General features: G+C 43.4%; 1 protein-coding gene across 3 annotated transcripts in view; it reads right to left on the reverse strand.

The window, feature by feature from the left end:
* aars1 (alanyl-tRNA synthetase 1) overlaps window positions 1-13,662 on the reverse strand; it is a 68,641-nt gene extending 54,979 nt beyond the window's left edge. The window contains exons 1-4 of one of the 3 annotated variants that reach the window (XM_041191403.1): window positions 13,564-13,662; window positions 5,972-6,136; window positions 1,190-1,378; window positions 307-452 (exon numbers count right to left, since the gene is read on the reverse strand). In XM_041191403.1, the coding sequence (XP_041047337.1) occupies window positions 307-452; window positions 1,190-1,378; window positions 5,972-6,115 (479 nt within the window). In that variant the 5' untranslated portion in view covers window positions 6,116-6,136; window positions 13,564-13,662. Of the gene's footprint in view, window positions 1-306; window positions 453-1,189; window positions 1,379-5,943; window positions 6,137-13,563 lie in introns of those variants that run through there. The other 2 variants (XM_041191404.1, XM_041191405.1) reach the window with 2 other exon arrangements.
* Window positions 13,663-15,001: the final 1,339 nt, after the last annotated feature.

Here is a 15,001-nt window from a genome sequence, read left to right on the forward strand (position 1 = left end):
ATATTGGAAATGTTGCTAGCAGAGGACAAGAACAATAAGAATCACCCCTATTAGTACACTGGCCAACAATCAGCAAAGTCACCTCTAGTGGCCATATAGGCTTCAGCAATAATGAGTTAATTTTTCAGAATAAAATGCTTAGGTATAAAGGGGAATCCAGATAGAATACACATGGACATGTGAAACAGGACTGAATTAGAATAGGGTATAACAGACAGCTCCAATCCATTCTCATCAATAGAGATATTGAGGAAAAGCATCAGAAGGTGACTCAAGGGGAAAAAAAAACTCTTAAGAAAATCTCACCCAAGATTTAGCCAGATTTGCTTGCATTCAAGGTCTGGTTCCAGCCCTGCTTTCTCATCCCCTCCAAAATAAGTCACATAAAGCCTTTCAATGGGGATCCCAAACTCTTTGGTCAGCAGCTCTAATGCCATCTCACAAGCCAGTGCCTACAGTGACAGAGATAAAGGAAAACAAATGTCACCCCCTACACACAATTACTGCAAATAAGGCCCTCAATTTCATCAGAAAAACCTTCTATTACTTTGAACAAAATCGCAGCATAGGTTGTATTTGTGGAGCATACATAGAAGGCAGATCAATTTCAATCAATAAAGTGAACATATATACTGCACTGTGAGTGGAGATGGCCTGTACTGGATAAGTTTCTCTCCAATGTAATTTAAGGATTATGTAGGTTGTCCACTGGCAAATGACATAGCGATGATCTAGTGGCACTGATCCAAGGTGATGAGGACTTCCACTGCTACTTTGCGTTGTTAAGAGGTACACATATTTTTACATTCCTATTTTTGGGTTCATTACACTACCTCCAGCAAGTCAACCAAATCACCACACACAACAGCCACATTCCTTAATGACACCATGTGCAAGTATAAAGGCGAGTTCAAGTGCTGCTGTACCCCTCTTTTATCCTGTCGGGATATACTGTTGAATGGTGAGGGTCGGAGATCTTGCTGTGTAGCCCTTCAGGAATGGATTCCACACGTAATGCGAATGACAGAACTACCAAGGTGAATTAGTCCACATCTCCATCACACCCACCTGCTAACCTCTAAAATATTCAGGAAGTGTCATTAACCATTAGGCTTTAAAAATATCACGGCAATTTATTGTTCTTTATTCACTTGGCTAAGGTAGCGTCTAAGAAAACCACTCGCTTTACCTTGAAGTAATCACCAAAGGACCAAGAACCTAACATCTCAAAGAAAGTGTGATGATAAACATCCTTCCCCACGTCATCCAGGTCGTTGTGTTTCCCTCCAGCACGGATACATTTCTGAGTATTTGCAGCTCTTGTTAGTTTTGCCATTGGGTGGGATGGGTCGATAGTGTTCAGGAAAATTGGTTTAAACTGTAAAGGAAAAATAAATTAGAAAATGGTTCTGGCAGTGAATATATGGTTTAATACTACACTGGGTAAAGGAGATAGGTTGAGGGGTCCAGTACCAGTATATAGTTTGCAAAGCAGAAAATTCACTTGTATCTGCCCATCTCAGGATCAACTTGTGTAGATTACACACCCGGGTGAAAGCATACAATTCATGGCTGGGTTTATGCATTTCATACATGATACGATGTTGGCTCCTGTATATATATAGTATACTAGATCAACACTGTAAATTAAGTAAATTGTGTACTCATAATTTACAGGGGAGGACCCATATTCAGGAGTTAATATTCAATTGCTTAGTTTCCCTGGAAGGTACAGGAGCTCTGCAACAGAAGCTTTGCAGTTTCTGATTAATACTAAAAATTCAAGGACCATCATTCCTGAACTTTGCCTCAAGGGAACAGCCATTTTTTCTAGTGCAGAGGTCAAGAAAGATAGGATCCACAGGAGGCACAGGCACAGTGACCCTATTCAAAAGAGGCAAATGATGTTCCTAGCCTCCTGCCTGATTATCCTATTGCAACTCCAGCTGGACATCAGAGTACAACATAGTGAACCGATCTGTGCCCAGGTCCCCACCACCTGGCATTTCTGTGCATTCTAGTAACAGGCTGAAGGAAGGGAGATAAGTGGTCCTTTAATCTTATGATGCCCTCTCGCCGCAGACCCCACAACCATTAGCTCAATCCCCATTAGCAGGCTTCGATCTCAGAGGCCTAAAATTCAGCTGCAAGCCTGACCTTCCCACCAGTGCCAGGTTCCGAGACTGGGTGTCCCAACTTGTGTTAATGGTTAAGGACAGAAACTCCAGCTCTCCTGGACTTGGCAGGAGCAGTGCATTTCAGGTTCCCTCTGATTGGGCAAATCTCTTATTTCTCCAAACAGGTATAATAACCAAAGTCCAGCTGTCTGAAAACTGGAATTGTCCAAAAACCAGCCATTTTTGAAGTCGATACCTTGAGCCATTGCACACTGGTTTGTGTCTGCTTAAAATGTGCTTGCCCAGACTTGAGCAGGAGCAGCCATACTTAAAGGATGCTAACTGACATGCAGTCATACATCTTCAACCACGGCCGTTCATAAAGAAATCAATTTAAGTGACCGGACATTTCTGAAATAGCGCACTGGTCAGGCACTGTACAGGCTGAATGTCCAAAATTCAGGAAAATCTGAAACCTGGCGCAGTTTCAGTCCCGACAGTGCTGGACTTTGGACATTGCACCTGTATTTCATAACTCTGTTCTTTCTCTGGACTGCACTCAGAACTTGGTTCAGAATATCTCTGGTTTGGTGTCACCTTTATGAAAGAGTTCTGTTTGAAAAGCTGGGTCATTTCCATTAACTTCAAGAAAGAATGAACTGGCTGAAATAATGGGCAGAATTTTCTGCTGTCGGGCGGGCGGGCGGGCCCAACCCAATCTCGGGTGGGTGGGTGGGTAGCCGATCCCCGCCGGAGAAGCAGGCCCCGCTGCCATTTTAAGTGGGCGGGCCAATTAAGGCCCGCCCAGCATGACACCTGGCAGGAAGCAGTATGCACTTCCTGTGCAGGCAGGGGGGGGTGGATTCCCCAAATGCGAGAGTGTGCTCTTTTGTGCATGCGCACGAAAGAGCACACATCTCCGCCTCAGGGAGATTGCTGAAAGTCGTACAAAGGAGTCTGTTGTGCTGTAACCTCATGAAAAAAGCCTAGTTTGGAATATGATCTAGTAATTTAATGTTTTAGATCTAGTAATGTGTAAAGAGGTGGGATTAATAAGAGATATCATAGTTAAGGATCCTCTAGGGGGTAGTGTTCACAACATAGCACAGTTTCAAATTCAGGTCTCAAACCAGTGTCCTCAACTTAAATAAGGGCAATTACAGAGGTATGAAGAAAGAGTTGCCTAAAGGGGGTTGGGAAAATAGACTATAGGGAAGGTCATTGGATGAGCAGTGGCAGACATTTAATCAGGTATTTCATAACGCTCAGCAAAAATTTATCTCGGTCAAAAAGGAGTCGATGAGAAGGATAAGCCACCCGTGGTTAACAAAGGCAGTCAAGGAGAGTATCCAATCAAAAACTAAGGCATACAAAGCAGCAAAAACCAGTGGTAGGCCAGAAGATTGGGAATTATTTAGGAACCAGCAGCAAATGACTGAAATGCTAATAAAGAGGGAGAAAATTGATTATGAAAATAAATTGGCAAGAAATATAAAAACAAACAGCAAGACTATCTATGGGTATATTAGAGAGTGGCTAAAGTGAGCGTGGGACCCTTGGAGGATGCGACTAGAGGGTTGATTATGGGGAACAGGGAAATGGCAGATAATTTAAACCAATATTTTGCATCGGTCTTCACGGTGAAGGACACTATAAATGTCCCAAAGGTATTAGATAAACAAGGAGCTAATGGAGCTAATGGGAGGAAAGATCTTGTAACAGTCTCTATTACGAGGGATAAGTATTTGACAAACTAATGGGACTTAAGGCAGAAAAGTCGCTAGGACCTGATGGCCTACATCCAAGGGTTTTAAAGGAAGTGGCTGCAGGGATAGTGGAGGTATTGGTCAAAATATTCCTGAACTCACTGGATTCCGGGAGGGTCCCAGAGGATTGGAAAACCGCTAATATGACGCCCTTGTTCAAGAAGAGAGGGAGGCAAAATGCAAGAAACTATAGGCCAGGCAGCCTAACATCTGTCATTGGGAAAATGCTAAAATTCACTATTTAGCAAGAAATAGCAGGACATTTAGAAAAGCTTAACACAATCAGAGTCAACAGGGTTTTGTGAAAGGGAAATCATGTTTGATAATTTTGCTAAAGTTCTTTGAGAATATAACAAGCAGAGTTGATAAACGGGAACCAGTAGATGTAGTGTATTTGGAATTCCAGAAGGCATTCGATAAGGTGCCACATAAAAGGTTATTGCAGAAGATAGGAGCTCACGTATTGGGGGTAACATATTAGCATAGAATGGAGGATTGGTTTAACACACAGAAGACAGAGAGTTAGGATTAATGTGACTTTTTCAGGTTGGAAAGATGTAATTAGTGGAGTGCCACAAGGATCAGTGCTAGGGCTTCAATTATTTACTATCTATATTAATGACTTGGAGGAGGAGGCAGAGTGCAATCTATCCAAATTTGATGATACAAAAATAAGTGGGAAGGCATGTTGCAAGGAGGACATAAGGAATCTACAAGGGGATATAGATAGGTTGAGTGAGTGGCCAAAAACTTGGCCGATGCAGTTTAATGTAGGAAAGTGTGAGGTCACGTACTTTGGTAAGAAGAATTAAAAGGCAGACTATTATTTAAATGTAGAGAGAATCCAAAAAAGTGCAACAGTGGGGGATCTGGGCGTTCTTGTGCATCAAACACAAAAAAGTTAGCATGCAGGTGCAGTAAGTAATTAAGAAGGCAAATAGAGTTTTGGCCTATATTGCTAGGGGTTTGGAGTTTAAAAATAGGGAAGTCTTATTACAACTGTACACCTGGAGTACAGTGTGCAGTTTTGAACCCTGTATTTAAGAAAAGGTACACTGGCATTGGAGGCAGTTCAAAAGAGATTCACCAGGCTGATTACTGGGATGAAGGGGTTGACTTATTAAGAACGGCTAAACAGGTTAGGCCTTTATCCATTAGAGTTTAGAAGAATGAGGGTGATTGGATTGAAATGTACAAGATTCTGAGGGGCTTGACGGGGTAGCTGTTGAGAAGAAGTTGGGGGGAAATCTCGACCAAGGCAACATAGTTACAGAATAAGGGGACACTCATTTAAAACTGAGATACAAAGGAATTTCTTCTCTCAGTGGGTAGTGAAAGTTTGGAATTCTCTACCCCAGAGAGCTGTGGAGGCTAGTTCACTGAAAGTATTTAAAGAGGAGGTAGATAGGTTTCTGAAATATCGGGGAGTTGAGGACTATGAGGAGCTGGCATGAAAGAGGAGTTGAGACCTGGGGCAGATCAGCCACAATCTTATTGAATGGCAGGACAGGCTTGTGGGGCCGAAGGGCTGATTCCTGCTCCTGTTTCTTATGTTATGACAGAGAAGCTTGTAAATCATACTACCCAAAAAACCAAAAAGCTCTTGGCTTTATACTTGGGATGGGATGAACCCTATATGATTCAGTGTTTTATTTCTACAACAGTGTTGTGGAATTAGCAGTAAGTGAATGCGTTTGCTAAAAACTTTATCAAAACAAACTAAAAAAAATTCAGATGCAATTTTTTAATATTCAGAATTAAAGTCCACATGGAGACCATCTACCATTAATGATCATCTGAGATAGAAGCAGCTCACCATTAGTGGGAAGATGATTGGGTTCATATTCTAGAATGAGCTAAAATGGAATGAAGGGTCTTCTTCATCCAAACCTATGCTGTCTGACTGCAACTGAATGGTGAAATGGAACTGGACCACACTCTAAACAGATACAAACTAAGTACAGGTTGATGCTCCCCCTATATTTACACAGATATATAAACAAATTATGCACTAATATTCATACAGCTCAATTTCAAGGCCGTAAAGATGAAGGACCTACCCAAGAATGTGGCAATCTGTTGACCCACCTGGTTCATGCCGGCATTGGCGAACAGAAGCGTGGGGTCATCGAGAGGGATAGTCGCTGAGGAGTGGACGTACTCGTGATTGTAACGTTTGAAGAAGTTAATGAACTTTTGGCGAATCTGTCCAGCATTCAGTGTGAAATCCATTTTGGAAACAATCCACAGGGTCTGAAAGAAATAATGGTCATCATTGAGTGCGTTATTGAAACTTTCTCTCCTTCTTAGTGACTCTCGTTCTTCCTCCTTATTTTACTTCTGAGACAGTCTGTCCACCCTTAATATTGTACAACACGAAACATTTGCACCGATCTGAATTTGACTGTGCTTTACAATACTTCCTTAAATCAGCTCTTCCTGGCACCAAATTCTGCTGAATGACTTACGAGAAAACTGGCCACTGCCCAATTCTGACATGTGAGATGGGCAGAAATTACTGTTGATATCTACAATTTACATCCTGTTAAACTGAAAGTAAAACTGCAACAATTTAAATCAGTGCCCTGACGTCTCAGGGAATAGCTTGCTCACCAAAAGTAGAAGCATAAACTTGATCTGCATAGTGGACAGCCCTCATCCTGATAACTCCATTATTTGACTGAAGTCTCCTTATCTTTTTAAAAGAAGTATTCCTTAGTTCTGGTGAAGAGTCATTTGGACTCGAAATGTTAACTGTAATCCTCTCCGCAGATGCTGTCAGACCTGCTGAGTTTTTCCAGGTATTTTTGTTTTTGTTTCGGATTTCCAGCATCTGCAGTTTTATGCTTTTATCTTGCAGTTCGCTCTATTTAGTTTACTCAATCAAGTTCCCAGGCTGTGTAAATAAAACCCAATGCTCCCATTTTAAGAATGAGATATTCTTACAGAATCACAAAATAGTGCAACATATGAAGCCATTTGATTATGAGCTAACAAACCAGATAATCTGTTTTTAGTGATGTTGATTGAGGGATAAATATTGGCCAGGACCAATGATAGAATTTTACATTCGGGTTGTGGATAAGAAATTTGGGTTTGAAATTATAGCTGTGAACTTAAATAAAGGCAATTATAAGGATATGAAGACAGACTTGACTAAAATGGAAAGGAAAAACAGGTTAAAAGGTAAGACAGTAGAGAAACAATGGCAGACATTTGAGATACTTCATAACCCTCAACAAAGCTATATTCCATTGAGAAAGGAATACTCCACAATAAGGATACACCATCCATGGCGATCAAAGGAAGTTTAGAATGATCTCAAATTGAAAGAAAAGATGTACTGCGCAGTGGTAGTCCAGAAAATTAGGAAAATTTTAGAAACCAGCAAAGGATGACTTAAAAAAGGGGAGAAATTGGTGTATAAGAGAAAACTAGCAAGAAATATAGACAGGAGGAGCTTCTACAAGTATATAAAAAAGAAAAAAACAGTAGCAACAGTGAATGAGCATTGGTCCTTTACTGGGTAGGACTGGGAATTAATAATGGAAAACAAGGAAATGACAGAGGCTTTGGATAAGTATTTTGTATCTGTCTTCACATTAAAAGCAACAGAAGAATTGTAGAAAATCGGGGGGAAAATGAAAAGAGGAACTTAAAACAATTACAATCACTGGAGGATAAGTGCATGGAAAACTAATGGAACTCGAGGCTGACAAATCTCTTGGGCCTGACGGCCTGCACCCTCGGGTCTTAAAGGAAGAGGCTGCGGAGATAGTGGGTGCATTGGCTGTAATCGTCCTAAATTCCCTAGATTCTGGAAAGGTCCCAGCAGATTGGAAAACTGAAATTGTAACTCCTGTTGAGTTAAAACAATTAAACTAAATTAACAAAATTGGGATAAATCAGGCACAGCCCCTAATTCAGGTCAGCTGTAAAACCAAGAGCAAAATTTAAAGGAAACTTACAAACATTAAACCAAAACGTGATTAAAGGGGTCAACAAAACACCCCAGTCCCCGCGGTGAAAACTGAAATTGTAATATCACTATTCAAGAAAGGAGGATAATAGAAAGCAGGAAACTACAGGCCAATTAGTCCAACACCCATCATTGGGAAGATGCTAAAATCCATTGTTATGCAGATGGTAGCAGAACATCTAGAAAATCATAATACGATCAGGCAGAGTGAACATGGTTTTGTGAAAAGGAAAATAGTGTTTGGTAAAGTTATTCAGGTTCTTTGAGGAAGTAACAAGCAGGGTGAATAAAGGGGAATCGATAGATATAGTGTATTTGGATTTGGATAAAAGGCATTCGATAAGGAGCCACATAAAAGAGCGCCTTGTGTTGGGGTGACATATTAGTGTGGATAGAGGATTGGCTAACTAACAGGAAACAGTCAGGATAAATGGATCATTTTTGGTTTGGCAAACTGTAACTAGTGGATTGTCAAAGGGATCAGCAATTGGGCCTCAACTATTTACGATCTATATTAATGACTTGGGTGAAGGGACCAACTGTATTGTAGCCAAATTTGCAGATGATACAAAGATAGGCAGGGAAGCAAGTTGTGAGGAAGGTACAAGTCTGCAAAGGAATTTGATAGGTTAAGTGAGTGGGCAAAAATATGTTGGAGTGTAATGTGGGAAAAAATGAGATTGCCCACTTTGGCAGGAAGAATAGAAAACCGGAATTTTATTTAAACGGAGAGAGACTACAGAATGCTGCAGTACAGAGGGATCTGGGTGCCCTCGTTCAAGAGTCCAAAAAGTCAGCATACCGGTACAGCAAGTAATTAAAAAGACAAATGGAATGTTGGCCTTCATTGTAAGAGAAATGGAGTATAAAAGTAGGGAGGTCTTGCTGCAATTTTGCAGGGCATTAGTGGGACCACACCTGCAGTAGCTGGTAACTCCTCCTGGTTACAACCTACTGCACCCCCTCAGCTGATGAATCAGTGCTTCTCCATGTTGAACACCACTTAGAAGCATCGAGGATGGCAAGGGCACAGAATATTCACTGGGTGGGGGACTTCAATGTCCATTACCAACAGTGGTTCGGCAGCACCACTACTGACAGAGCTGGCCCACTTCTAAAGGACATAGCTGCTAGGCTGGGTCTGCAGCAGGTGGTGAGGGAACCAACAAGAGGGAAAAACATACTTGGCCTCGCCTTCACCAATCTACATATCACAGATGCAATTGTCCGACAGTATTGGTAGGAGTGACCACCGCACAGTCATTGTGGAGACAAAATCCCATTTTCACATTGAGGATACCTCCATCATGTTCTGTGGCACTACCACTGTGCTAAACTGGATAGATTTCAAACAGATCTACCAACTCAAGACTGGGCACTGTGGCCAGCAGCAAAATTGTATACAAACGCAATCTGTAATTCCATGGTCCAGCATATCCCCCACTCTACCATAACCATCAAGCTGGGGTACCAACGCTGGTTCAATGAAGAGTGCAGGAGGGCATGCCAGGAGCAGCACCAAACAGACCTAAAAGTGAGGTATCAACCTGGTGAAGTTATAACACAGGACTACTTGTATGAAAAACATCGGAAGCAACCTGCAATAGACAGGACTAAGCAATTTCACAACCAACAGATGAGCTCTAAGCTCTGCAGTCCCGCCCTGGCACATGCAATCACGAATGGTGGTGGACAATTAAACAACTAACTGGAGGGGCAGGCTCCACAAATATCCCCATCTCCAATGATGGAGGAGCCCAGCACATAAGAACAAGGAGCAGGAGTAGGCCATTCAGCCCTTCAAGCCTATCCTACCATATAATATCACGGCTAATCTGACAGTAATATGAAATCTGCATCCCACCTACCCCTGATAACCTATCACCCCCTTGTTTACCAAGAATCTATCCGTCTCAGTGCAAAAGACAAGGCTGAAGTATTTGCAGCCAGCTTCAGCCAGAAGTGCCGAGTGGATGATCCATCTCAGTCTCCTCCTGGGATCCCCGGCATCACAGATGCCAGGCTTCAGCCAATTCAATTCATTCCATGTGATATCAAGAAACGGGTAAAGGTACTGGATACAGCGAAATCTATAGGCCTTGATAACATTCTGGCAATAGTACTGAAGACTCGGCTCCTGAACAAGCCACATCCTTGGTCAAGCTGTTCTAGTACAAATACAACAGTGGCATCCACCTGGCAACATGGAAAATTGCCCAGGCATGTCCCGTACACAAAAAGCAGGACAAATCAAACCCAGTAATCTAACCCCATCAGTCTACTCCTGATCATCAGCAAAGTGATGGAAAGTGTCGTCAACAGTGCTATCAAGCAGCACTTACTCAGCAATAACCTGCTCACTGACACTCAGTTTGAGTTCCGCCAGGGTCACTCAGCCCCTGTCCTTATTACAGACTTGGTTCCAAACATGGACTAAAGAGATGAACTCGAGGAGAGTTCAGGTGAAGCAGCACTTCACTTGCACCTTGTTGAATTTAGTCTACTACATTTGCTGCTCCCAATGCAATCTCCTTTACATTGGAGACACCAAACACAGACCGGGTGACCACCCTGTGGAATACCTTCGGTCTGTCCGCAAGCTTGACCCAGACCTTCCTGTCACTAGCCATTTCAACACACCGCCCTGCTCTCACGCCCACATGTCTGTCCTTGGCCTGCTGCAAAGTTCCAGTGTAGCCCAACGCCAACTGGAGGAACAGCACCTCACCTTCTGATTAGGCACTTTACAGCCTTCTAGATTTAATATTGAGTTCAACAACTTCAGACCATGAACTCTCTCCTCCATCCCCACCCATTTTTTCAATATTCATTTTTATTCTTTAATTTTTATTTTTTTAATAATTTTAAATCATTTTTTATTCATTGTTTTATCTCCACCTTTTATCCTATTTTCGATCTTTTTTCCCACCACCTCCCACCCCACCCCCACTAGGGCCTTCTGTCATTTGTTCATGTTGTTCTTTCCAGAGTGCTTACCTTTGACCTGCTATTATCACATTCTGCTTTCTTACCTTAGTGCCACCATCAGCACCTCCTTTAGCCAGTACCACTACCATTAACACTCCTTTGTCCTTTTGTTCATTACATCTTTGCCTCCACCTATCGCTGGCCTTCTATCCAGTTTCAACTGCTCTACCCCCCGCTTAAACGGTATAAATTTCCTCACATTTTCACTTCTCTTTAACTCTGAAGAGTCGTATAGACTCAAAATGTTAACTCTGTCTTTCTCTCCACAGATGCTGTTAGATCTGAGTTTTTCCAGCATTTTCTGCTTTTGTTTCAGACTTCCAACATCTGCAGTATTTTGCTTTTATCAAGAGGTGATGCATTGCCCTGGACATCAAGGCAGCATTTGGCCGAGTGTGGCATCAAGAAGCCCTAACAAAACTGAAATCAAAGGGATTCAGGGGGAAATATCTCCACTGGCTGGAGTCATACCTAGTACAAAGGAAGATGGTTGTGGTTTATGGAGGTCAATCATCTCAGTCCTGGGTACATCGCCGCAGAGTTCCTCAGGGTAGTGTACTTGGCCTAACCATCTTCAGCTGCTTCATCAATAACCTTCCTTCCATCATCAGGTCAGAAGTGGGGATGTTTGCTGATGATTATACAATGTTTAGCACCATTCACAACTCCTCAGATACTAAAGCAGTCCATGTGCAAATACAGGAAGACCTGGACAACATTCAGGCTTGGGCTGATAGGTGGAAAGTAACATTTGCGCCACACAAGTGCCAGGCAATGACCATTTCCAATAAGAGAGAATTTAACCATTGCCCCTTGACATTCAATTGCATTACCATCACTAAATTCCCCACTATCAATATCCTGCGTGGGGGGGGGCACACGTGGGGGTAGCATTGACTAGAAACTGAACTGGGCGAGCCATTTAAACACTGTGGCTACCAGAGCAGGTCAGAGGCTGGGAATTCTGCAGTGAGTAACTCACCTCCTGACTCCCCAAAGACTGTCCACCATCTAGAAATCAGGAGTGTGATTAAATATTCTCCACGTCCTGGATGAGTGCTGCTCCAACAACACTCAAGAAGCTTAACACGATCCAAGACAAAGCAGCCCTCTTGATTGGCACCCATCCACCACCTTCAACATTCACTCCCTCCACCATCAAAGCAGCAGCAGTGCGTACCATCTACGAGATGCTCTGCAGCAACTCATCAAGGCTCCTTTGACAGCACATTCCAAACTCACGATCTCTACCACCGAGAAGGATAAGGGCAGCAAATGCATGGGAACACCACCTTAACTTGGAAATATATCGCCATTCCTTCACTGTCGCTGGATTAAAATCCTGGAACTACCTTCCTAACAGCACTGTGGGCATTCCTACAACACAGGCACTGCAGTGCTTCTAGAAGGCAGCTCACCACCACCATCTCAAGGGCAATTAGGAATGGGCAATAAATGCTGGCCTAGCCAGTGAAGCCTACATCCCATGAACGAATTACATTCTGGTCTCCTTAGTCAAGGCAGGGTATATTTGCATTAGAAGCAGTTCGGAGAAGGTTCACTTGGCTGATCTCTGGGATGAAGGACAGATTGTGCAGTTTAGGCCTGTATGGATTTTAGAAGAATTGAGAGATGATCATATTGAAACATAAAAGATCCTGAGGGGGCTTTGACAGGGTAGATGATGGCGGAGTGGTAATGTCACTGGACTAATAACCAAAATTCAATCTAATGCTCTCGGGACCTGAGTTCAATTCCCATCATGGCAGCTAGTAGAATTTAAATTCAGTTAATAAATCTGAAATATAAAGTTAGCTTAGTAATGGTAACCGTGAAACTATTATTGATTGCTGTAAAAACCCATCTGGTTCACTAATGTTCTGGAGGGAAGAAAATCTGCCATCCTTACCTGGTCTGGCCTATATGTGACTCCAGACCCACAGCAATGTGGTTGACTCTTAACTGCCCTCTGAAATGGCCTAGCTAGCCACTCAGTTCAAGGGCAATTAGGGATAGGTAACCAGCGATAGCCACATCCCATGAAAGGATAAAAAAAAGATGCTGAGAGGACGTTTCTCCTCGTGGGGGACACAGTTTCAAAATAAGGGGTCTCCCATTTAAGACAAGATGAAGGGGAGTTACTTCTCTCAGAAGGTCCTTACTTTTAGAATTCTCTTGCACAGAGAGCAGAGGAGAAGGCTGGGTCATTGAGCATATCCAAGGCCAAGTTAGGCCTAGACAGGTTTTTCATCAACAAGGGAATCAAGGGTTATGGTGATAGGCAGGTAATTGGGGTTAAAGCCATAATCAGGTCAGCCATGATCTTAGTGAATGGCAGAGTAGGCTCGAGGGGCCCAATGGTCTGCTCCTGCTCCGAAATCCAATGATCTTCAGAGAGCAGAATGAGTTTCCCCCATTCATCCTCAGCATTGCCCTGGAATGTCAGCCTTGATTATGGAAATCTCTGGAGTAGAACTTGAACATAATGCTGTCAAGGAGCAGGATTTATAATATATATATATATATTCCTATATAATACCAGTGCTGCCAGCAGCCGCCCGTGCCCTGCTCCCACTGTTGGGCCGCAGCACCGGCTCAGATTGGAGTAACTCAGCCGTTTAGGCTGCACTCACAGACCTGAAACCGAACCAGAAACAGTCCCACTACATCCTTGGGAAATAAAAACGCAAACAGGTTAGAATCGGTTCCTTACCGAGTGCCGAAGCCTGGCTCCTGCTTAGACCGCGGCCCTCAAAGTCCTCAGCCACAGCCACCAGCCACCGGCTACCGAAAAGCACAGCTCCCACCCCCTACTCTACTCCTATTGGCCGAGCCTGTTTCATGGGGCTGGAATTGCAGCCTCTGATTGGCTGAAAGACTTGTCCGTCCAGGTCCTGGCTCCGCCCCACCCAGGCTGATGCAACCGGGCCCACGTGATTGCGGGGCAGGCCGGGGACGAACTGTCAATCAATCAGTGTTACACCCTGGATAAAAGCAAAACACAAATAATAAAAATTCCTGGAAAAACTTAGCAGGTCTGGCAGCATCTGCGGAGAGGAACACAGTTAACGTTTGAAGTCTGTATGACTCTTCAACAGAACTAAGTAAAAATAGAAGAGAAGTGAAATATAAGCTGGTTTAAGGGGAGGTGGGACAAGTAGAGCTGGATAGAGGGCCAGGTAACCAGGTGGAGGTAACCAAAAGATGTCATAGACAAAAGGACAAAGAGGTGTTGAAGGTGGTGATATTATATAAAGAATGTGCTAATTAAGGGTAGAAAGCAGGACAAGCAAGGTACAAATAGCCCTAGTGAGTGTGGGGTGGGGTAGGATGAAGGAGTTGAAAAAGGTTAAAAGGTAGAAATAAAACAATGGATGGAAATACATTTAAAAATAATGGAAATAGGTGGGAAAAGAAAAATCTATATAAATTATTGGAAAAAAGGGGGGGGATCGGAAAGGGGGTGAGGATGGAGGAGAGAGTTCATGATCTAAAATTGTTGAACTCAATATTCAGTCCGGAAGGCTGTAAAGTGCCTAGTCAGAAGATGAGGTTCTGTTCCTCCAGTTTGCGTTGGGCTTCACTGGAACAATGCAGCAGGCCAAGGAAGGACATGTGGGCATGAGAGCAGGGTGGAGAGTTGAAATGACAAGCGACAGGGAGGTCTGGGTAATGCTTGCGGACAGACTGAAGGTGTCCTGCAAAGCGGTCACCCAGTCTGCATTTGGTCTCTCCAATGTAGAGGAAACCGCATTGGGAGCAACGAATGCAGTAGACTAAATTGAGGGAAGTGCAAGTGAAATGCTGCTTCTCTTGAAAGGAGTGTTTGGGCCCTTGGACGGTGAGGAGAGGGGAAGAAAAGGGGTAGGTGTTGCACCTTCTGCGGTTGCATGGGAAGGTGCCATGGGAGGGGGTTGAGGTGTCGGGGATGATTGAGGAGCGGATCAGGATATCCCAGAGGGAACGATCCCTGCAGAATGCTGCCGGGTGGGGTGAAGGGAAGATTTGTTTGGTGGTGGCATCATGCTGGATTGGCGGAAATGGCGGAGGATGATCCTTTGAATGCAGAGGCTGGTGGGGTGAAAGCAAAACACTGCAGATGCTGAAAATCTGAAACAAAAACAGAAAATGCTGGAAAAACTCAGCAGGTC

This window comes from Carcharodon carcharias, chromosome 7 (genome assembly GCF_017639515.1).
Source record: "Carcharodon carcharias isolate sCarCar2 chromosome 7, sCarCar2.pri, whole genome shotgun sequence".
Taxonomy (NCBI): Eukaryota; Metazoa; Chordata; class Chondrichthyes; order Lamniformes; family Lamnidae; genus Carcharodon; species Carcharodon carcharias.